At 48.6% G+C, this 23,497-nt stretch overlaps 1 protein-coding gene across 2 annotated transcripts in view; it reads left to right on the top strand.

Annotated features, from left to right (window-relative positions):
* The window catches only part of FNDC1 (fibronectin type III domain containing 1), a 111,520-nt gene that overhangs the window by 36,945 nt on the left and 51,078 nt on the right, over positions 1-23,497 (top strand). For both annotated transcript variants that reach the window (XM_024997129.2, XM_024997130.2), the window contains 3 exons: positions 13,866-14,072; positions 20,343-20,441; positions 21,911-22,028. In XM_024997129.2, the coding sequence (XP_024852897.1) occupies positions 13,866-14,072; positions 20,343-20,441; positions 21,911-22,028 (424 nt within the window). The remainder of the gene's footprint in view (positions 1-13,865; positions 14,073-20,342; positions 20,442-21,910; positions 22,029-23,497) is intronic.

Raw genomic sequence — 23,497 nt, forward strand, 5'->3', positions numbered from 1 at the left:
GAGGATGAGATGGCTGGATGGCATCACCGACTCGATGGACATGAGTTTGAGTGAACTCTGGGAGATGGTGACGGACAGGGAGGTCTGGCGTGCTGTGATTCATGGGGTCACAAAGAATCGGACATGACTGAGCGACTGAACTGAACTGAACTGCTGCATCGGCGGACGATTCTTTACCACTGAGCCACCAGGGATGCTCCCTCTTAGGCCGTTTTCACCAGCATGATTCCCGTGGTCCAGCCATTCCCTTCCTTATCACGGTCACCCCGACCTCCAGGCTGCTCCCCGAATCCAAACAGCTTGAAGGCACGTGGTTCATTATGTGCATCTCCACACTGGCGTCCCAGACTGCACAACTTCAGTGCTGACAATCCGTTAGACAGTCTCCACTCCTGTTCCCTAGGATGAAGCTGCTCCCCTCCAAAACCTAGAATCATGAAATTCTTCAGTGCTGTCATGTCATTAGATTGTCCAGGCTTCGGGTCTGTAGACACTTCCCATTGCCAGACTCCAGAAACTGTCTCCTGGCCCATTTCTGGCTTATTTTATCTTGGTGCCAGCATTTCACCACACTCATGTCAGCACAGCCATGCCAGCTGCCCCCTATCCCTGGCTGTCTGGTTTTCCTTTCTGTGTGCTAATTGCTGAGCCTGTGGGAGAAATAAGAACTAAGCTCATCCACCTTGTGACAGCTTCCTGTAGCTGGTTTTCTAAGTTCATCTGGACCCTGGGTTCTGCTTGGAGATTATTCTGTTTGTCCTTTCTCAGTTTCCTTTCTTTCTCTCCAAAACTTGGCCATTTTCTTCAAGTTCCTTCCTCCACCTGCCTTCCCCTCCTGACCTGCCCTCCCACCTGACCTTGCTTCCTGTCTCCCTGGGAAATAAAGGTCATTGGGGTGACATCTCTTGTCTCCCCTCCCTTGACTTCTAAGCCTTCATGGCTTCCTTCCCTTCTCCTGGCTCTGAGGAAAGGTTGCTATTACCGCTTCTCTCTCAGGCTGACTTCATATACAGAGAGCTTCTTTGCAAGTATGGTTAGGACCCAAGGGCTGTTCTGGATTCATCCTTGGAGCCCTCCCCTCCCCTGTAGGACCTGGCTCAAAAGCTAATTTGGGCAGCTGTCAAATTATTTGACAGTGAAACTATGAGACCTGAAAACTGAAGCTTGGCATCTTTCACTTCTTCCTTGGCAGTCCTGTCATAGGACATATCTGTGGATATACCAGGAAAGATGTCCAAGCATGTGTTTTGATCTTTTCAATCAGTACTTCATCAAAATGAGCACCCATCTTCAGGTGCATTTTCTTGCTAGTTTGTTTATGTAGATGTGAAGTGAAGTGAAGTCGCTCAGTCGTGCCCAATTCTTTGCAACCTCATGGGCTGCAGCCCACCAGGCTCCTCTGTCCATGGGATTTTCCAGGCAAGAGTACTGGAGTGGGGTGCCATTTCCTTTTCCAGAGGATTTTCCTGACCCAGGGATTGAACCTGGGTCTCCTGCCTTGTAGGCAGACTCTTTACCTTCTGAGCCACCAGGGAAGTCCCTATGTAGATGTGACTGATGTGGTATTTGAAAACTCTAATCCCACTGTTTTGAGATTGCCTCCTTCCCTAATCTCTTGGTTTAACAGCATAATGAATCCATCCAACCATAACCATCTGCACCGCTGACTCTTACACCCCAGAATCAGGCTCAATCAACAGCGAGACCCTTCAGACGTCTCAGCCATACAATGATGGGGCTCCCCAAATAGGCTCCAGGCTCCTTTCTAAGAACCCTCTCAGGTTCTAAACTTCCTTTTAAGGTTCTAGGGTTCCTTTCAGCTCTGACATTTCATGAATTAACAACACTAAGGCACTCTGAATGAGTGGTCCTAAGCTTGGCAAGCCCTTGGGAACCATTGCTGAGAAATGACTGCCTTGGTCTCCACCCTACTGAGAATGTTTTAGCCCAGCAAATCCTGAACTCATCTTGGCCAAGGAAGAAACACTGAATTATAGATTCTGGGTGTTGAGGTTGTGAGTGAATACACAGAGGCACACAGGATAAAGAATCGTCTCCAGTGATACACTGGAAGTGCTGCCTTCCTTCTCTGGGTGCAAATGGCAGGCTTTCTGCCAAATGAGCCAAGGAGACACCATGTTAACTCACTTAAACTGACCCATGTTGGTATGACTGGGTAAGAGGAGCCGCTGAAGTGCAGCGATAAGCAAACCACATCCTCCATTGCTTCTGCCCTGGGGGCACTACCGTGTAACCTGGAGCCAGATCCTGGCTGCTGTGGGCCGGACTTGAGCTTTAAGTATTCCCTGCTCCAAAGTTTTAAAATTAATTATGAATCAAAGACCATCCTCTTTTCATATACTAGTTTCAATTTAAAAAGTCTCTGGCCCACAGGGAATTAATAATGTCTATGACATTATTTTTCTCAGTAGCTCTCTCATGCAATTATTAGATTTTTTAAAGTATGCAGTTTGGAGGGCAGACCTGGTTTCTGGCTCCTGACCTGGGGGGGTGAGCTCCTCGAGGGCAGGACAATGATATACTCATTTTTATATCTCCAGAGCCTGGGTTGAGCACAAAGTAGGCGCTCAAGGATTGTTTACTGGGTGAAATGCATTTAGAGGCTGCTTCTGCTCCACATCCATGCCCAGGAAGTTGAACTGTATGTCAGTAGCTCGGGCACCTCCATCTCATTCAGCCACTGACTGTAGGGGTGGCCCCAGCAGGCTGCTTGGTCCCCCTAGAATGGTGCTGTCACTAGTCAGCGGTCCTGGTTCTTGCCCACTGTTTCTTTGGAGGGGCCTGGGTGAAGGATGGTGTTAAATGCATTTGGAGACCGGAGTTCCTCAGGGCTGGTTGCTCTGTGGAGTCAGGCCCACCTGCTGTGAGCTCACCTCCCTCCACGTTCAGATCTTTATCCTTCCATGGCTCAGATCTCTTTATCTGGGTGCTGGTTTCCAAGCTGCCTCTCACATTATAATGTGGTTCAGTTCAGTTCAGTCGCTCAGTCGTGTCCGACTCTTTGCGACTCCACGGACTGCAGCACGCCAGGCCTCCCTGTCCATCACCAAACTCATGTCCACCCATGAGTTGGAGTCCACCCAAACTCATGTCCATTGAGTTGGTGATGCCATCCAACCATCTCATCTTCTGTCATTCCCTTCTCCTCCCACCTTCAATCTTTCCCAGCATCAGGGCCTTTACAAGTGACTCAGCTCTGCATCAGGTGGTCAAAGGATTGGAGTTTCAGCTTCAGCATCAGTCCTTCCAATGAATATTCAGGACTGATTTCCTTTAAGATGGACTGGTTGGATCTCCTTGCAGTCTAAGGGACTCTCATGAGTCTTCTCCAACACCACAGTTCAAAAGCATCAGTTCTTCATGTGGTTAGAATGTGGTTAGACTTCATCAACCTCAGAGTCCATTCTTTTATTCTAAAAAGTAGGCAAGAGAGGCTTGCGTGCAGATGTTCTTGGGCGGGACTCCTGAGTTCCATCCCAGACAAGGGTGCTGTGGGAAGGACTTAGCACGGGCCAGCTGCCTGGAGGAGGCAGAAGTTGTTGGACACCAGGGCTGAAACCCACATTTTGCGGTGTTTCATCTCCCTGTCTACACTGATGAATGAGAATATCTGCGCATAGTTTTTCCTTTCAGTGAATCCTTAAGACGCAGATGACGGGGAGCGAGGCCCTTCCCTCCAACAGACGGGTGCTTGTTTCAGAGGCTGAGGAGTGGCCGCTTTGATGGAATGGGCAGGGGCTGTGGGCGGCTGGGAAGATGAACTGTCCCCACAGTCCTCGTGTGTGGGCCTTGGGTGCAACGTCAGCCGACCTTGCCCTTGCCTCCTGGAGGAACCTGCAGTAGTTAACAAACCCAATGTCCTGGTGGAGCCAGCATCTTGGGGGCTGGGTGCCATTTTCTGAGTATCTGTCACTGGCTTTTCTTTTGGTGTCTGAGGGCGGAGGAGGGCAGGGAGGAGCAGTAGGTGATGCCCTTGAAGAGGGGTGCAGCTTCTTATAAAGGATCTCTGGGCATGTAGACATCTTTCCCAAAAGAAACCACTTTCTTTGCTCAGTTGTCAACCTATTCAGGTATTGTAACTGGACCTTTCTTTGCAGGTGACATGTTGGATAGCACTAAAAACTGAGCTAACCAATAGCTGTTTAACAGAAAAAGTGCTTTCATTTCTAGAAGACAACTGCGTCGCCAACTCTTTGGCTCCCAAATGAAACAAATGCAGAAGAGCTTTAGACAAAACAAACCAAGCTGCAAAAACCTGGGAAAATTTTCCCTTAGGACATCTAACACCCCTTTCTCTTAGCTTACCTCGACCAGGAGGCTGTCTCTGTGTCCACAGTGAGGTGAGGAAACGCCAGAGGTCCGCATTTCAGCCGTTGAGGAACTCAGAAAAGGAGGCTCGCTTCCTTTGCTTTCTGGGTTCCTCCAGGGCCCTCAGGAAGTGCCGCTGAAAACTGAAGCACCAGCAGATGGGTCCAGATCAGATGCTCCAATGATGCCTTTTTTCATCATGTAAAGTTTCACAGAGGAACCTTTACAGCTGGTCCCCTGCAAGATTTCCCCCTCTTGCCTTCCACGCTAAGTCAGTGAGGGCTGGGCCAGGGATGGGGAACAAGGGAGCTGGGGCCAGGCTAGGGCTCACCCCTGGTGCAGGTGGCTGAGGACCTTGGCAACTGATATCGCTGTTCCAGGCTTATCACTGAGCCACTGCCCTGAGTAGGACACAGGGACCTTAGCTAGCTCTGCCTGCGTGGCAGTGGAGAGACTGCTGACCTAACGAACACAGAGAGTCCCCTCAAAGGTTTTATGATCTGTGAGATTGAGGGGCGTGTCCATGCAGACGGTTGTAGGGCCGCTGAGTTCCTGTGTAGAGTTTGCCCCTGTTGTTAATGTCCTGCTGGCCACCATCTGGGGGTGACTCGGCCTCTGCCGCCTTGGTCCTGTGCAGTGACATTGGTGGTGTAGTCTTCACTGATGTTCATATCACCGCTGGGATTATAGGGCCTTTGGGCTTCCCTGGTGGCTCCGATGGTAAAGAATCCGCCTGCAACACAGGAGACCTGGGTTCGATCCCTGGGTCGGGAAGATCCCCTGGAGGAGGGCATGGCAAACCACTCCAGTATCCTTGGCTAGAGAATCCCCATGGACAAAGGAGCCTGGCGGACTACAGTCCATGGGATTACAAAGAATCAGACAGGACTGAATGACTTTCACTCACTGGGATCAAGGTCAGTAACTGTTGACCTTTTTGGATGACATCCTGGAGCTGCTGATATCCCAGTCATTCTTTGAAGCTTCTCAAACTGGGTCCTCAGAACTTGTGAGAACATCGCACTGCCAGGAAAGCATGACGGGAACTATTTTCTTGGCAGAGACACCAGGCAGGTCCAACGGGAAGTGTTTTCTTGGTGGCCGGTCATTTAAAATGTTATTTTTGACTCTGAAGACAAACCAAAATATTATAGGGTAGTCTATACAATTTAAATGCAATTTTGAGATAAAACCGAGATTGTGGATCAGTTACCAATGCTCCAGGCTTGTGGGGGCTGAGTTTGTTTTCTTCGATGTTACATGAACCTCAGTGAAGAGCGTGAGGGGCTCTGTTCAGTGGTAAAGTGATCCAGCACTTCTGTGAAACAGCCAAGTCAAACAAGATGGTTGGAATGGAGTGGTCCCAGGGTGGCTGGAGCATCTGCTTTGTTTCTGAGATGGTCCTGCTGGAGTTTTGAGGACCACGTTTGTGGCTCAGATGCTGGCGGCCTTGTGTCAGCCTGTGGGGTTGGCCTCTGTCTACACTGTCCCTGGGTTCCCTGTAGCTTCCTCATCTGGTGACAGCCAGGATGTCCCCGCATGACCCTAGGAAGCAGGGAAGAGGAATCCGTGAAGAACTGGGCAGGGGGCGGTAGAAATCTTAAACTGGTGGCTCTGAGGTTTGTTTGCTTTGAAAGTTAGCTTTACACGCTTCATAAAGGGCTTCCACAGTCCTAACATTACTATCATTAGTAATTGGCACTGATTTACTTGGGGGTGATCAAGGTTCTTTGTTTTTCTTTCAAGAACTTCTCTTTTCTCCCAATCCCTGAAAAAGCAGCAGGAATGGACCGACTCCGGTTGATGGCTTAGGGGCGCTGTGCCAGTGTCTCTGAAGGATGCTGAGATTCGTGCCTGTCAGTCTAATTCTCCCCTTGGTGTCCACTCTGCTTCCCCAGCAGGCAGCCAGGCCCTGGGAGACTGAAACGTGGGTAAATGTAAGGGGAACGGTGTGATGAATGGCTTCTGATGGGACGAATGGACCCACGTTCCCTGGAGGGCAGCCAGGCCCTTGGGAACTTAGCCAGCATCTTCTGAATGCAGAGATGCTCATGATATGGCAGTCCTAGATAGACGGTGATGCCTGGCTCCGCAGAGCAGTCCTTCCCCAGAGGGGCTCCCAGGGGGACGCTCTCCCAGACGGGCACTGTGTGTATGCCACAGTGTGGCTGCGGGTGACACCAACTCTGCAACCACTGTGAGCTTCTAAATAGGGGTGGAGAGAACCAGGGATGCAGCCCCAAAAGCCCTGGGTTCCAATGCCAGCTGGGTGCCTGATGCTGTCTGGCTTGGAGATTCTCCCTTACTCTCTTGGAGCCTCACTTCCATTGTCCGTAAATGGGGTGTTTATTGGGTTATCATGAGGATGCTTGTCCACTGCCTTACCTGGCAGGGATCCAGTCGATGATGAAGGTTGGTGATGCTCTGACAGACACTGTTTTGAAGTGAAGGCATGAGATTTCCTTTCCTCTTCTTGGGCTTCCCTGGTGGCTCAGATGGTAAAGAATCTGCCTGCAATGAGAGAGACACAAATTCGATCCTTGGGTCGGGAAGATGCCCTGGAGAAGGGAATGGCAACTCAGTCCAGCATTCGATCCTTGGGTCGGGAAGATGCCCTGGAGAAGGGAATGGCAACTCAGTCCAGCATTCTTGCCTGGAGAATCCGGTGGGCAGAGGAGGCTGGTGGGCTACAGTCCATGGGGTCGCAAAGAGTCGGACATGACTGAGTGTCTAACACTCTCTTGTTAAATAGCTGGGCTTGTCCAAATAAACTGCAGTTCAGTGCATCGTTAAATGTACAGAGGGCTTTGATTGGAGAGGAGACTGGGGCATTAACGGGAGACTTTAGAGTAAGTGTTGCACATCTGGTTGTTGGGGAGAAGAGCTCTGGGAGCCTTTGCAGGGGGACTGTTGCAGCGGGACTGAGTGTGGGAATTCACCTGGGAAGAAGGAGCCCGTGACAGACCAAGGCTGTCAGGTGTTGCCAACCTGCCCGTACTCTGGCCTCAGCCAGCATCGGCGGGGAGGGCACCCAGACTCAGCATAGGGGCAGCAGGCATGTGTCTGGTTCCTCTGGTTGAGACAGCTGGTGTCATTCCCCCTCCCCGCCCCGCAGTGCACCTTCCCTCTCCCCCACACCCCCTCACCTCTTCCTAATCAGGCTCTTTCATCACAAGTGCACAGAAGCTCCCGAATCTCACCTGTCCTGGATACAGGTGGGAGGGGATGTGCTTCCACAAGTCCCCTCCCACCCACCACCAAGGTGTTCTGATGCACAGTGCAGTGTGAGGACTGTGGTCCAGCCTCGTGGGTGGATTCCCGCCCTCAGACCAGTGTCCCTGGTGGCCTTGAGGTCTGATGCCTGGGAAGGGTGGGGAGGCCGCCTGGGGCCGAGGCTGGGCGAGGGGAAGGGCGGCTGTTACTGCCCTGTCTGCGTGAAGCTTGGAGGCCAGTGCAGTGGGTGTCAGGTGGGTCAGTGGGACAAACCACTTGCTCTCTGAAGCTCTAGACTGAGGGATCCCTCACGTTCTCCTGGAAACAGGAATATCCTGCTAGTTGAGACCGGGCCAGGGAAAGTGGTCACCAGACAGCCGGGGCCATGGACTTTCATTCCAATGAAGAGGAGGGGCCGGCTCAGAGTGGTGTGACTGTGAGATGCTAACAAGGACGAGGAATGGTGCTTTCCGCTTATGGTGCAAACAAAGCCAGCTGGGTGTCGACAGCCTCGTATATGAGAAGGCTTTCAGTGTAGAGTCTTTGGCAAGAAGTCCACTTCTTTTGCAACCGTCTGGTTCTGAAGGTGAAAGTCACTCAGTCGTGTCCGACTCTTTGCAACCCCGTGGACTATACAGTCCATGGAATTCTCCAGGCCAGAATACTGGAGTGGGTAGCCTTTCCCTTCTCAGGGGATCTTCCCAACCCAGGGATTGAACCCAAGTCTCCCTCATTGCAGGTGCATTCTTTATCAGGTTCTTTGAAACACATTTTTTTTTTTTTTTTTAGCGTGCACAGAAAACTCTGATGCAACCACAGCTCACCTTCTGAAAGGAGCCGCCTGCCCACCATGAATCTGATAAAAGAGGGTTTTTATCACGACCGATCACAAACACAATGAGCACTTAATGTGTCCTTGATAGATGTCAGGACAGTGTGAATTACAAAACCCAGTAACAGAGACACTGCTTGACCAAGGAGGAAGCTGAAGTTCGAAAGGCAGTGAGACTTGGACTCAGATTCAGACCCTGGCTTTCGAGCCCATGGAAGCCCAATTCAGAAGCTACGCGTTTAATAGCGCTGAATTGTAAATGGGCAAAGAAAGCATCATGTTGAATTTTGGATTTTTTTTGTGTGTGAAAAGAACAGATTTTTTTGACTCCCTATGATTTCAGAATACTTGCCAATTTGCATAGCTGGCAGTACTCATCAGGGGAGATGTTCTAATTCTGCCTGGCTTTCAGATGTTGGTTGTAGTTTACATGGGAAGCGTTTCGCCTCACTGACGTGCTTAGTGGACGGTGTGTGATTAATCGATGTAAGTCTTCTGAGATCAATTCATTCTGAGCAACATCTACCTGGTTGAATGGTCTCCAGAGCAATGGAGGGAGTGTGTCCTGCCAGGTTCAAAATATACTTAGCACGGGTGGATGTGAACATCATTCCTCTTGGCAATGGTGACTTCCTGTTTTCAAGAGAAAAGGCTTACAGGGATTTATTAGAAAATTTTCAGAAGGCTTCTGTGGGGCTATCACACACAGCTTAGAGAAAACACTTAGGAAATCTCACTGCGAGTGAACTTGAGCCACAGGAACAGATTTTCTTCATGTGTACATCAGCTTAAAAGAAGGCTCCCAGACGATCTAGTAAAGATCTATAAAAGCTAATTGACGGTGTGTTTCATCCAGAGCATTAAAGAAAGGAACTTTTCAAAGTACTTGAAAAAATTGGGGCTGGCTTTAGGGCTGAGTACAGTGGAATGACATTGTCACCTCACTCTGGTTTCTAGAGTCGGTGGCCTTCTCTGGTTGCTAAAGACAACCTGCTGAGTAGCTTCTCTGGCTCCTTAGTTATACTGTCTGATCCACTGAAAAAAATGTATACATGCTGGCTGGATCCCTTCTCTGTTCACCTGAAACTATCCCAACATTGTTCACCGGCTATACCCCAACTCAAAACTGTTATTGTTGTTCAGCTGCTAAGTTGTGTTCAACTCTTTATGACCCCATGGACTGTAGCATGCTAGGCTCCCCTGCCCTTCACCATCTACCAGAACTTGCTCAAAATCATGTCCTTGAGTCAGTGATGCCATCCAACCATCTCATCCTCTGTCGTCCCCTTCTCCTCCTGCCTTCAGTCTTTCCCAGCATCAGGGTCTTTTCCAATGAGTCAGCTCTTTGCATCAGGTGGCCAGAGTATTAGAGCTTCAGCCTCAGCATCAATCCCTCCAGTTCAGGGTTATTTCCTTTAGGATGGACTGGTTGGATCTCCTTGCTATCCAAGGAGTTTTTTAAAAAAAACCAAAACACATACCTGCAAATGTGAGGCCTACTGTGCAAGGCAGTATGCTCACACTTGGAAGGGGGCCTGTCCAGCTTAGAACCCATGTTTCACGTTTATTAGCAGAAGAGGTTGGGTGGCTGCTGGGATGGCATGAGCGGACGGGGCTCGGTGGACAAGCGGGGAGGCTGGCATCAGGGTGGCTGCATTCAGCTTGCTGCTTGGCACTTAGCCATGCGGCCGTGGGTCAGGTACTTCACCTCCCGATCCTCAGTCTTCTTGTGGGGATTGTGACATCTGACTTCCTCGCCTGAGAGATGTTGGAAGGACAGTTAAAACGAACCAAGCAAGAGCTTGTAACCAAGTGTGAGGTTCTCTGTAGAAGAGAAGTGTGATTGGTCATAGGGCTGGCCTCAGCCCTGTTGCCAAAGCTTGCTCAGCAGGCCTGGCTTTGTTTTCGAACCCTGGTGTGGAGGGTTGGACTGCAGCCCGGAGCCTGGGGCTGGGGGGAGCCCATGCGGTCCGAGGGGGCTGCTGCTGTCCCTGCCACTGGGCAGTGTGGCTGAGATTTAGTGGGCCTGGCCTGGGCCAGGATCCCAGGCCAAAACCTGTTTCGTCTGGGACAGAGTCCCTTGTTCTTGGAACTTCCCCTCTTCCTCTTCCTCAGGGACCCCGGCACTTCAGGACATCCCAGTGGTCTTTTTCCTCCTTTCTGTTTGTTTGAAATTTTGCTCTTGAGTGTCAGGGGTTATTTGTTCTGGAGCACAGGCCCACCACACTCCCCAAATGAAGAAGAAGTGTTAGTCGCTCTTTGCGACCCCATGGACTGTAGCCCGCCAGGCTCCTTTGTCCATGGAATTCCCCAGGTAAGAATACTGGAGTGGGTAGCCATCCCCTTTTCCAGGGGATCTTCCTGACCCAGGGATTGAACCCGGTCTCCTTCACTGTGGGTGGATACTTCACCGTCTGAGCCACCAGGGAAGCCCCAAGGCCCCAAGGCGAGGCTTGCTCTCCACCGATGCTGGCTCCACTGTGAAGTAGATGAGCTGGCCGGGTCTCAGGGCGGGGGCCGGGCCACAGAGCCGGGACGCCATCTCTGCTCAGTGATTTACTGCTTAGCTGAATCTTGTTAGACCCACGCATGTGTTTTCGGTCAACTTGCCCGTGTTGCTGGAGATCATCCCAGAAGTCCCAGACGGATGGGTGGCTCTCTGCAGTGGTGGGGAGAGTGGTTGTGTCACTCAGGGCTTTAGGACAAGAGTGAGTGGAGAGGGCAACCCTGAGGCTGGGCACATTGGTGACAGCACCCTGGACACCCACCACATTTGCTGCTGCCCCAAGGAGGTAGCCTGTGCCCGCTGTGGGGGTGGAGGGGAGCCTGCCAGTCCTGCTGGGAAGAAGAGCAGTGCAAATGGCCTGTGGCAGCTCGAGCAGGCGTCATTTCTCACGTCTGCATCACCGAGGGTCCCTCGAGGAGGTATGAGCTTTTCTTAAGAGTAAATGAATACCATGTATTATTGGCAGACAGAATTTTTAAATAATTTATTTTTAATTGAAGGCTAGCCGCTTTACAATATTTGTGCCATACATGAATTAGCCCTAAGTGTATATATGTCCCCTCCCTCTTGAACCTCTCTCCCACCTGCCGCCCATTCCCACCCCTCTAGTTGTTACAAAGCCCCAGTTTGAGTTCCCTGAGTCATATAGCAAATTTCCATTGGCTGTCTATTTTATATATGGTAGTGTATATGCATCCGTGCCACTCTTTCCATTCATCTTACCCTCTCCTTCCTCCCCACTGCCCTATTCATAAGTCAGTTCTCTAGGCAGACATCATTTTCACGTTATAGACTTCTTAAAAAAAAACGAAAGCCCTGATGCCTGCCCAAAGCTGGACACTCTGGAACGTTTGGTTCCAAACGCCAGCCTCAGGGGGTTTACCTGGGAGAGGCTGTGGGCTCGCTCATCAGAGGGGCTTCTGATAAAACAGTGTGCTGTAGGTGGTGATAGTTTGTGTTGGAGGCACACCGAGTACAACTTGACTCGGAAGATGTAAAGAGAATGAAGCCAAGTTTTCTGCTTCCTTTAAAATTTCCTCTCTTGACCTCTGTTCCCCTGCCTATGGCTCACGTCAAGTTTCATAACTTTGCACAAAGCTGAAAATGATGCAAACACTATTCCTGAAAAGTTAAACTTGGTTGTCTATTTTGTTCTGATGCACGTTGTCCAAAAATGTGCTGACTTCAAAAACCAAACCAAAGTTTCATCGAGACTAAGCATGCCGCCCCTTGTCCAGATTTTGCATCTTGTGAGTCGTTTTCACCAGATATTTTCACTACCAGCTTTTAAAAAACGATTCTTACCCTAGCCCCACAAGTGGACAAGGTCTGTTCAGCAGTGACACATGCTGATGAAGAAAATCCACAGTCACCCACAGATAATGCAAGCGCTTAATGAGATTCGACAGTCTGGATCTTTCTAGAAACATTGAGCGTCCTGTTCTTAGGAGTATGAAGGAAGAGGTCCCCATTGGGACTCATAAGCAAAATCAACTCATCGGATTAATGTAGGAACTCATTCCATGAATCAGTACTGTGCTGTTAATGAATTGGACTATTCGTACTAAACACTTGAGACAAATTTTCTTTTCAATTATAGAGATGTGCATATTTGTCCTTTCCATATGGCTTGGTGGTCCCTAATTTTTATAGAGGCTAGATTCTTGAAATGGAGAGCCCATCTCTGAACTTGGAATAAAGCTGAGTTGAGTTCACATCACCAGGGTGCAAGACAAAATTTTAAATAGTTAGTTTATTGACTGTGCTGTGGGATTAAAAACAAAAAAAATCTCCATAATCACTGCTTTGTGTATTGGGGAAAATATTTGTTGAACCATGATATGATATTCTTTTAGCAGCCTTTAGGAATGAGGGTGCCCAGTGACTGATTAGGTAGCTGCAGCTAATATACAAAAGGATATTCCTTTTGGTTCGAAGACACAGTCTGGTGACTGACTTCTTGGCATAACCATCTCCAGTGGCTATTATTACGCTGTTGAAACTCATGCCAACTCATGATATTTTTTGTTTGTTTGTTTTGTTTTAGTTAGTGTTAAAATATTCACTTAGGTGGGAGTTTTCCAGTCTAATAAAATTAGAATTGGTAATGGGGGTGATGTACGTAGGGGAGGAACGATGCTTGGGAAATAAACCTGGCTTACATAGCCAGAGAGACACTCACTGGGTCACTGGATCCCACGACAGGGCTAGAACGTGGCCTGCTGTCAGAAACAGGCAGTGTAGTTATCACGTAGTCTGTAGCCCTTGTTCCCAACCGTATCATCAGCTCTTAATCGATGGAAAAGCAAAACTTCGAACATTAAGTACTGGCCTTGCTTTGAGAATGTTAACTATGAGAGTGACTCCTGAGACTTTCAGCTTAGTAAGAGTGCTGGAAATGGATTCATTTAGCGGGAAGGCAACAGCAGACGTGGGGCATAGCAGCAGGGTTTGTCTGAAGGGGCACGACTTGGACACGCCAGAGAAATTAAGATCAAAACCAAAAAGAAGGATTGAGTTCTTAGTGAGTCCCCATAAAGACAAGGAAAGCCCAGTTTTTTTCCCCAAACTTATAGAGGAAAAGCTTCCAGGAGGACAGTTAAAAATAGCATGAAAGTGTGTTTGCTATATTTTATGCTGACCCTTTGCTTTCACCAGAGGATATATAGTTTTTGGCTTTAAGGGGGCAAGAGGAAATAGATGAAAAGGAACACTGTAAAGCATCCAGGATTTCTGGCTGGCAGTCTCACACATGGTATGTTTTCACTTTAAATCCTTGAGACCTCTCGGCCTCCTGTGTGGGGTGGATACCAACTGTTGATACCCTTGGGGGAAGAATGTTCTTACTAGAACTGGTTACCCAAAGTGGATGTCTTAAGCCCAGCTGCTGATTGTCGTGGCTCCATCTTTGGGCACGCTTTTCCCTCCTCTGTCGGGAGCTCTGGGGTTTGCTGTTTAACGGTCTTGTGTCGTGTCCTCTTTAAGAAAAGGACGTGCCCAACAAGCCCTTGCGCGTCCGAGTCCGCTCCTCCGACGACCGGCTGTCAGTGGCGTGGAAAGCACCGCGCCTGTCTGGAGCCAAGAGTCCACGCCGATCCCGGGGCTTCCTTCTGGGCTACGGAGAAAGTGGCCGGAAGATGAATTACGTCCCACTGACGAGAGACGAGCGAACGCACGAAATCAAAAAGCTAGGTGAGTTTCATGTTCATTGCCTTAATGTCTTAATGATCTTGGCGATCATTTTTAGATCTTGAAGCTCTTTTGAACAGAAAGTTGTCTTTCGGCTGTGATGTTCATTTTCCAGGTGTTGCAGTTATTCGGAAATTCATTGTTCTGCCTTCCCTCCACGCCTCCGTCCTTTTCACCTTCCATTATCGGTGGGACAAGGCCGCCCAACAAGTGTCCATCAGCAGCTTCCTGATCAGGGTCGTGCTGATGCCATGATGTGGGTCGGTTTTCTGGATGTGCCGGGGTTGGGGGGCGGTTGGTGGTGGTGAGCCTAAATGCTTTTCCCATCTTGGCTCTGCTTTCACCATTTAGCTTTTTTAAAAATATAATTTCATTTGTTTATTTTGGGCTGTGCTGGGTCATCATCGCTGCGCGGGCTTTTCTCTAGCTGTGGCGAGCGGGGGCTCCTCTCTAGCTGCAGTGCACGGGCTTCTCATGCAGTGTCTCCTCTTGTTGCGGAGCACGGGCTCTAGGGTGTGTGGGCTTCAGTAGTTGTGGTGTGTGGACGCTAGAGCGCAGGCTTAATAGTTGTGGCCTACAGGCTTAATTGCTCTGAGGCCTGTGGGATCTTCCCAGAGATCAGGGATCGAACCCATGTCTCCTGCATTGGCAGGCAGATTCTTTACCACTGAGTCATCAGGGAAGCCCCATCGTTTAGCTTTTTAAGCTTCATCTTAGATCCTGGGGCATTGGACCTTGGGTCCCATTGAGATGAAGTGTGGTGGCAGCTGATAGAGCCTGTGGACCAAGGCTGCCCTCCTTCCTCTTTGCAAACTCTGATGCCTCTGAAGGAGGCATCGAAGCATCGGCCGTGGAGGCTGAAGGAACATTTGCCAGGAGAGGTTGTGAGCTTGGTTGCCTGGTTCGAGGCCTGCTTGCCTTGCTCATCAACAGGCCTGGAGAGTGGACATGGGCCATGCTCCGAGGTGGGGCAGCGATGAGCCCTTGCTCCCGGCATTCCTTGGGGGTGGACACGGGCCATGCTCCGAGGTGGGGCAGCGATGAGCCCTTGCTCCCGGCATTCCTTGGGGGTGGACATGGGCCATGCTCTGAGGTGGGGCAGCGATGAGTCCTTGCTCCCGGCATTCCTTGGGGGTGGACACGGGCCATGCTCCGAGGTGGGGCAGCGATGAGTCCTTGCTCCCGGTATTCCTTGGGGGTGGACACCGGCCATGCTCCGAGGTGGGGCAGCGATGAGCCCTTGCTCCCGGCATTCCTTGGGGGTGGAGACCCTGCAGCACCCCTAGAACACTGCTGCTTTTCCTCCTTCCTTTACGCTCCCTTATCTACATGATGAGTTTGGCAGGAGGCACCGGGCAAGCGTGGCTGGGCCCTTTCCTTCCGCATCCTGTAGGGGAAGCCGGGCTGCAGAGCATACAGTCTGTTCCGCTCCTCTGTGGCTGAGTTGTGGAGGGCCCAGGGTTGCTGGGGCCATGAGGTCTGTCTGCCTCTGGGGTTTGGTCTGACCTGCCGCAATCCTCCAGCTTGGTGTGTACCAGCAAGAGGCACTGTGCCCTCCCCCACCACTTAGTCTTGTTCCCTTCCTAACTGAATCAGTGCTCAAGCAAAGAAGAGGGTGTGATTCTACTGGGTCCTGCTGAGACTCCAGGGGGATACGGGGGTCTCATCACAATGCAGTCATGGCCTAGCTCCCAGCACACGAGATAAGGGGCTGGAGACTGACCAGGGCAGGTTTGAGCTGCTGGAGGCGCTGAGCGGGAGGCCGGGCTGGATTTCCTCCCTGAAAGATCCTTGGAAGTTACCTTACTGCTCTGCTCAGACACCTGCTGTTGGAAAAGTCAGTCTGACGTTCCTAGGGCAGGATTGGCCCGGCATCCTGTGGGCTTTATGAGGTCTCCACATGGTGGCACAGGCAGCCATGAGCCAGGCATGGCATCGAAGCCTCAAAATAGATGCTAGGCTTTTTCCAGCCAGTAGAGACTACCTATCTGTCTGCTCCAAAGCCACATAAAACCACTAGGGATTGCAGGAGAGACTGGAGAAATCTGAGTGGTGCATATTTTGTGAAGGCTGGCTTCAGTATTAGCAGCAAGACCCAGAGCTAGAGGCTTGACACCTCATTCGTTCATCCAGCCATTCCGGGGCCTACCCCTAGCCCTGAGTGGTTGTGCTGTGCAGGTTACGTGGTGGTTTCGGGGAGTCGGGCCAAGTTATATCCAGAGCATCAGCAGGAGAGCCGGGTCCCCACCTTTGCGTATCTGACACGGCAGGCGAGTGCTGTGCAAGCGGGGACTGCTCACTGCCTGGAGTTCTTTCCTAGACACCACACATTAAAGTGTCCTTTGGTGTCGACGAGTTTTTCATCTGACTGGTTCTGTTAACTTTTTGTTTCCTTAGTAGTGAAGCCCTGGCTCACTTGAGCATAGCAGAAGGATTTTTTTTTTGGCTTCCTAAACTTGAGCAAATGTTGGCACTGAGGTCAGGGGTAGGCCCCAATCCTAGCCTGAATGGACAGCTCAGGACTCCACCCACTAGTTTTGGAATGTTCACCAAATAAAAAGTGCTGCATTTGCCATCGTGAAGATCTACGTGATCACCTAGGAGGAGGTGTCACTGGACACTAGCTCATCCTGGCCAGGAGGATCGGGTGACGTGAATTCCCAGGGATGTCGGAGTGGCCTGTTGTGTTCAAGGATGCTGGTCTCCTTACTTTATCCTGCGTAGGATTTTAATTCCACTGGTAATGGAGATGCCACGGAAAGCGTGGTACTGCAGGGAATGGCCAGATCTTAAGGAAACTTGGAGAAAAATGGGCCTGTGGTCCCATCAGCAGAAACCCTGCCCTCGGAGTCATTCATCAAACATGTCCCCTTGGGCATCTTCTAAGTCAGGCACCATCCTGGCACGGTCCCCCACAGTCCCCTACAGGGGCAGACGGTCCCCAGAGTGCATAGAGCTCGCTGTTGTGAAAGCAGCCGCAGGGGACAGAGAAGTGTCAGGGGCAGGCGGCTCTCTGTTCTCCAGGAGGGGCCGCCAGTGTTGAATCTTGTACTTAGAGGAGCTCCCGGCGGGGTGGTGGGAATACGGAGGGGGAGGAGGTAGCCAGCCCAGAGGAGGTGGGAGCCGGACAGTAAAGAGGAACGAGGCTTTGGAGTCCTTCAGGACATTTCCATGGACCTTTGGGAGTCAGTTTCTGCCACATCACACTGAGGTCAGGAAGTGAGGGGAGTCGGTGGCTCTGATGAGCAGGGGTGGGACCTGGGGTCCCAAGGGTCCCTTGGATGGTGATGCTGTGCTCATTTTGGAAATTTTGTTTCTACTCTATTCAATGATAAAGAAGTGCAGGAAGAAGTGTGCTTTTATACCACTGGGTCTCTATGATATTTCTATGAAAAAGTGGTGAACTGAGGCATGCCCAGCTCTCAGGCGCTTTCTCAGCCCAGGGTCAGTGTCCCGTGGGCTCTGGGCTCTCTGCCCCTTCTCACCTATGTTAGTAAGAGCCCAGGGCTTGTCTGAGACCTGCCTAGCATTTGGGCCATGTCCTTGGGGTCATCTCACCCCACTGAGCTGGCTCCTCATCCATGAAAAGGAGATGATGAGAGTGGCTTATTGGTGGGGCTTTGTCGGGACTAAGTGAGGAACTGAGATAAAATGCTTAACCCGACCAGAGACTAGACCCGGCGCACATGGGCCGGTGTTATAGTTTACTGCAGTGCAGCCTGTTCCCTGGAGGTCATCTCAGGCCACACTGACCTGGAGAGCACAGCAAGTCAAGAATCTGGGCATTCAGCAAATCAAGAACTTTGAGAATTATACTGCAGACATGCAGGAGAGTCCGTCGTGGGAAACTGGTCTTTTCTTGGTGGTTCCTGATAAATGGTGAGCCACTGCTTTGCACAGTTAGTTCTTTATACATGTTCCTGGATTGTGAAATTGAACAGTAAAAATTTTCTTTGTGGACATTTGGTGTGCTTGTCAGTAGCGCCAAGAGATTAACAGATCTGAAGGGACTCCAATGTTGAGACATTTAACGTTCTGGGAATCCAAGTGTTACAAGCTTGGTTCTTCCTTTTTGTAAAACATAACATTTCAGAATTTTCTGACAGAATAAGAAGTGACAGCCTCAGCCTAATACTGTACTCTGGTCACAGTGTGAATTTCATCTGCCCTATGTATGTATGTATGACTCAATGACATGAGTTTGAGTAAACTCTGGGAGTTGGTGATGGACAGGGAGGCCGGGTGTGCTGCAGTCCATGGGGTCGCAAAGAGTCGGACACGACTGAGCGACTGAACTGAACTGAACTGAACTGATGTATGTACAGATACATAGAGACCGTGCAGCTTGTCACGTGTTACTCCTTCGCTTGAAATGTGATTAGTCTATAGAAGTTTACATAAACAGGGCTCTCTGTGTGAGTTTTTTTGAACATGGGTCTCCTTTTATGTTTACTGCTTGTAAAAACAACAGGTTTGTTCTGCCACCGCCACATGGGCGTTTGCCATTCCTGCAGGCAGGCCACCAGCATCATACATTTTCTTCAGGACTTTAGTGACACGTTATTGGGCTTCCCAGGTGGCTCAGATGGTAACAAATCAGCCTGCAATGAAGGAGACCCCAGTTTGTTCCCTGGGTCAGGAAGATCCCCTGGAGGAGGGGATGGCAACCCACTCCAGTATTCTTGCCTGGAGAATCCCATGGACAGAGGAGCCTGGTGCACTGCAGTCCATGGGATCACAAAGAGTTGGACACAACTGACTAAGCACACATGCATGCTGTCTTATGAATGTGCTGACATATTACCTGATGATATAATTATCTGTATTAGTAGTATGTCAAGTGGCCTCATTTTTATTCTTGAACTGATCAAGGCTGCTATAGGAAACAAGCATGATAGAACCTGGAGTTGGGTATTAGCAACTTTGGATTTAGGGAAGATTATGAGTCCTTCTTGGAAGGAAAGTTATGACCAACCTAGATAGCATATTGAAAAGCAGAGACATTACTTTGCCAACAAAGGTCCGTCTAGTCAAGGCTATGATTTTTCCAGTGGTCATGTATGGATGTGAGAGTTGGACTGTGAAGAAAGCTGAGCACCGAAGAATTGATGCTTTTGAACTGTGGCATTTAAGAAGACTCGAGAGTCCCTTGGACTGCAAGGAGATCCAACCAGTCCATTCTAAAGGAGATCAGTCCTGGGTGTTCTTTGGAAGAACTAATGCTAAAGCTGAAACTCCAGTACTTTGGCCACCTCATGCGAAGAGCTGACTCATTAGAAAAGACTCTGATGCTGGGAGGGATTAGGGGCAGGAGGAGAAGGGGACGGCAGAGGATGAGATGGCTGGATGGCATCACTGACTCGATGGACATGAGTTTGAGTGAACTCTGGGAGATGGTGATGGACAGGGAGGCCTGGTGTGCTGCGATTCATGGGGTCACAAAGAGTCAGACACAACTGAGCGACTGAACTGATGAGTCCTTCTTAGGGGTGTGACTTTGGGCAAGTTAACCCATTTTTGTGGTTTTATGTCCTCATTTGTAAAATAAGAAAGTTCAAATTGGAAGAAAGCCAGAGTGCTACCTGGATCTCAGACTCAGTGATTCCACAGTACTTGAGAACTGTAGGTTTTAGTTTTTGTAGTTTATTTCCAAACAATGTTTTCAAGTTTACATTGGATATTAGTTGGCCCAATGCACAAGTTGGGAGGTGGGAGTGGGGGTGAATGGAAAAAACAATCTAGAAGTAAAGGATGAGTCTAGACTCCTCTGTTTGCTCTTAGCTCATCTTCAGAGACGCCGTTCTGAGGATTTTAGTTCAAAGGGCACAGCATCCCCCTTGGGCTGAGAGCCTGGTGTACTTGCTACTCTTTGTCTCTCTCCTCTCTATTTGATGACAAATAAAAACAGGGACCTCTCTGGAGGTAAAAAAAATATTTACCTCCAGTATTTAAGTCCAAGGGAATTACGTGGAAAAATACACTATTCTTTTCCTTTTTTAAACATTGTTCATCTTTCTTTGACGCTGATGCCGTAGAAACCCACTTTTTCAGGAGTTGTACGTAAAAACCACTTCCACGTTTCCCGACATAAATTGTGTTCTTTTTGAGTTTAGTTCCTACAGTTCTTGGTCTCATCTGTAGTTGTCCTGAGTAAGTTAGAATGCCAATAAGATGAGAAGGGAAGGAGGTAAGGGGAGGGAGACATCGACAAGCAGGTGTGTGCTGTCCAGAAAACCAGTGGCGGAACCTCATCCCTTGCTTGTTGGTCCGCAGCCTCCGAGTCGGTGTACGTGGTCTCTCTGCAGTCCATGAACTCCCGGGGGCAGAGTCAGCCAGTCTACAGGGCTGCCCTAACGAAGCGGAAGATTTCAGGTACGTCTCCAGGGACGCATCTGGTCAAGCCGTGGTCTAGGGCTTGGCTGTTTTCCAATGATGCTGGCCGGGTGACGACGTACATGGATTTTATTGGGTATAACGGGAAACGGGGACAGACTTGGTCACATAGGGAGGCACGAGTGTTTCTTTTCTACTCAGAGGCTAGAGTGTTCCTGTGATGCAATCTATCCCTGTGTATATTTGAATGGCTTCAGATTTGTCATGATAGCCCCAAGCATTTATTCCATTTACAGGCACGGTCTGATCCACGCATAAATTGCCCTTGGTGATAGACTGGGAACAAAGAGACAGAGAAGGGTAGGTGTGGACGGGGCAGCACACAAGATATGCCCTCACACTTTATTTCAGCTAAAACTGCCTAAAAATGGCATTGAGAAGAGTGAGAGAAAATGTAACACTGGCTTGCTGATAGCCTGATCATTGATCACTTACTTAGGGATGGTTATTTCCACATCTGTTCATAGATGTTTTTTATGTCAGTCATATAGTAACAAATTACATATGCCTTTTCTGGTTCACGTGCCTTAAAGAGGCACCTATGACATAATGATATTTGTGAATTCACAATTTATTTAAATAATATATTTCTATGGTATACTCTTATATTGATAGTTACTGTAATTGTACATTGTATAACAAAAGTTACATATGTATGATGTTTCACTTTTAAAAAATTCTTTAATTGCTGCTCTAGAAGAAGTCCCTGTATCACTTTCCTAAAGGCTAGGTAGTTAGCTTCCCCTACTTGTAGTAAAAGCCACAACCTTTGGAAACATGATCTATGAAAGTTGAAAAGATAAAACATATGAAAAAAACTGCAAAACTCCAAGAGACTAAGAAAAGCAAAACTGAAGACATCTTGTGAGTCTCAGTGTTACAGACCCCACATAAACTTTATGACTTTACTGTAGTCCACTGGAAACTGTCAAACTGAATTCTCTTTTCTATCTGAATATAACATTTAATCTGCTTTGGAATCATATATTCTAAATTGCGAGGACACCAAACTCAATGTGATTTGTGCAATTGTTGAGCTAGAATTCTTATTTCATGCCATAATCACCTAGGAAATGCTCTGAATTGAACTTTTCTTCCCCAAACTTTTGCTTCCTGTAAAAACAGTATTATTTCCCAGAAACTCAGAGTGTATACTGAGAAAGCTCTGAGTGACTTGGACTATCTCTGACCAAGGCAAAGCATCTCCTTTTGCACGACTGTCCTTATGTGGATTGGGTTAGGCAGCTTAGAATGTGTTTAAGAAGAGAAAGAATGGAGATTTTTGGTTTTCTGTGTTGACCAATCAAATAATTGCTTGACTTCCTATTCATTTTATTTTATCTAAATCAAGCATAAACAATTTAAAATCTAGGCTCTGGGGGCCAGCGGGATTCAGGGCAGAGCCTATTGTAGGGACAGCCTTTCCACACACCCCATTGTCGTTGCAGAAGAGGATGAACTGGACGTACCTGAAGACATCAATGTCCGGGTTATGTCGTCCCAGTCTGTGCTGGTAGCCTGGGTGGATCCTGTTTTGGAAAAACAGAAGAAAGTTGTTGCATCAAGGTACTTTTCCTTCTTTCTTTGTCTTTATTTTCTGTATGAGAGACATGGTTTTTCTGGCCCTGAAGAGACACATATTTATTTGAACGATTGTATTTTCAGACATACGTGAAGACCGACCTCTTTTGTAGCTGACAGGTAGACTGTTCTAGGACAATCTAGGTGATTCTGTGGGTGGTACACACTCCCACAGATTAGATGTGGGTAAGACACACAGCGGGCCCTCACATCTCATCTGTTCATAGTCTGATCTTGTGTCTGGGATTTTCCTAGATTCTGCTTCATTCTTTGCCCCAAGTTTTGCCTTGTCTCTTGAATGTTCTGTTCAGGCACAGAGGACATGGGTCCATCTTAGGAAGAAGAGCCTTATCGTCTTCCTGGTATTTGGAGATAGTGGCCGCAGGAAGGGTCTTGTGTAGACTGGTGTGCATATGTCTAATGTCTTGTGCAGAGTGACTCCTCTTGAAATAGTCTTCAAACGCTGCATGGCTTCCCATCCAGCTCATCTATGCATATGCAACAAAATGTGCTTTATTTTGTCTTAACCCATGATTTTATGCTCTTCTGGTTTTTATGGTCATTTGCAATAGTAATGGAGGAAAAACCAGTCATGAGGTTAAAATAATTTTTGTGTTAAAAAGGCCACTGTTATTGTTTGGTCCTTAAGTCATGTCCAACTCTTTGTGACCCCACTGACTGCAGCACACCAGGCTTCCCTGTCTATCACCATCTCCTGGAGCTTGTTCACACTCATGTCCATTGAGTCAGTGATGCTATCCAACCATCTCTTCCTCTGTCGACCCCTTCTCCTCCTGCCTTCAGTCCTTCCCAGCATCAGGGTCTTTTCTAATGAGTTGACTCTTCTCATCAGGTGGCCAAAGTATTGGAGCTTCAGCTTCAGCATCAGTCCTTTAAATGAATATTCAGGGTTGATTTCCATTAGGATTGACTGTTTTCATCTCCTTGCTGTCCAAGGGACTCTCAGAAGTCTTCTCCAGCACCATTGTTCAAAAGCATCAGTTCTTCAGCACTCAGCCTTCTTTATGGCCCAACTCTTACATCCCTACAGGACTACCAGAAAAACCATAGCTTTGACTATACAGACCTTTGTCAGCAAAGTGGCCACTGGTGAATGCCATTTCTAGTTAGTGGTAGACCAGTAGTCATAAAAATGTGCATTAAATGACTAACACACAGCCAAGAGAAAGCACACAGCCAAGAGAAAGCCAAAGACTTGGTGGTCTAGTCATTATATATTATTATATATTATTTTTTTAATCTATTTGCAACCAGGAAAAGTGAATATACTTTAGAAAATGAATGGAATATAATGCTGAGTGTGTGTATATATATATATATATATGGTATATAGATGTAATTCTACATTATATATATTTATATATAATATTATTTGTTCTAGCTAGAGCTTCTGTCACTGTCTGCTAGTAAAAAAAGACATCTGCTTCTTGTCA

Source organism: Bos taurus, chromosome 9 (assembly GCF_002263795.3).
Source record: "Bos taurus isolate L1 Dominette 01449 registration number 42190680 breed Hereford chromosome 9, ARS-UCD2.0, whole genome shotgun sequence".
NCBI classification, from domain to species: Eukaryota; Metazoa; Chordata; class Mammalia; order Artiodactyla; family Bovidae; genus Bos; species Bos taurus.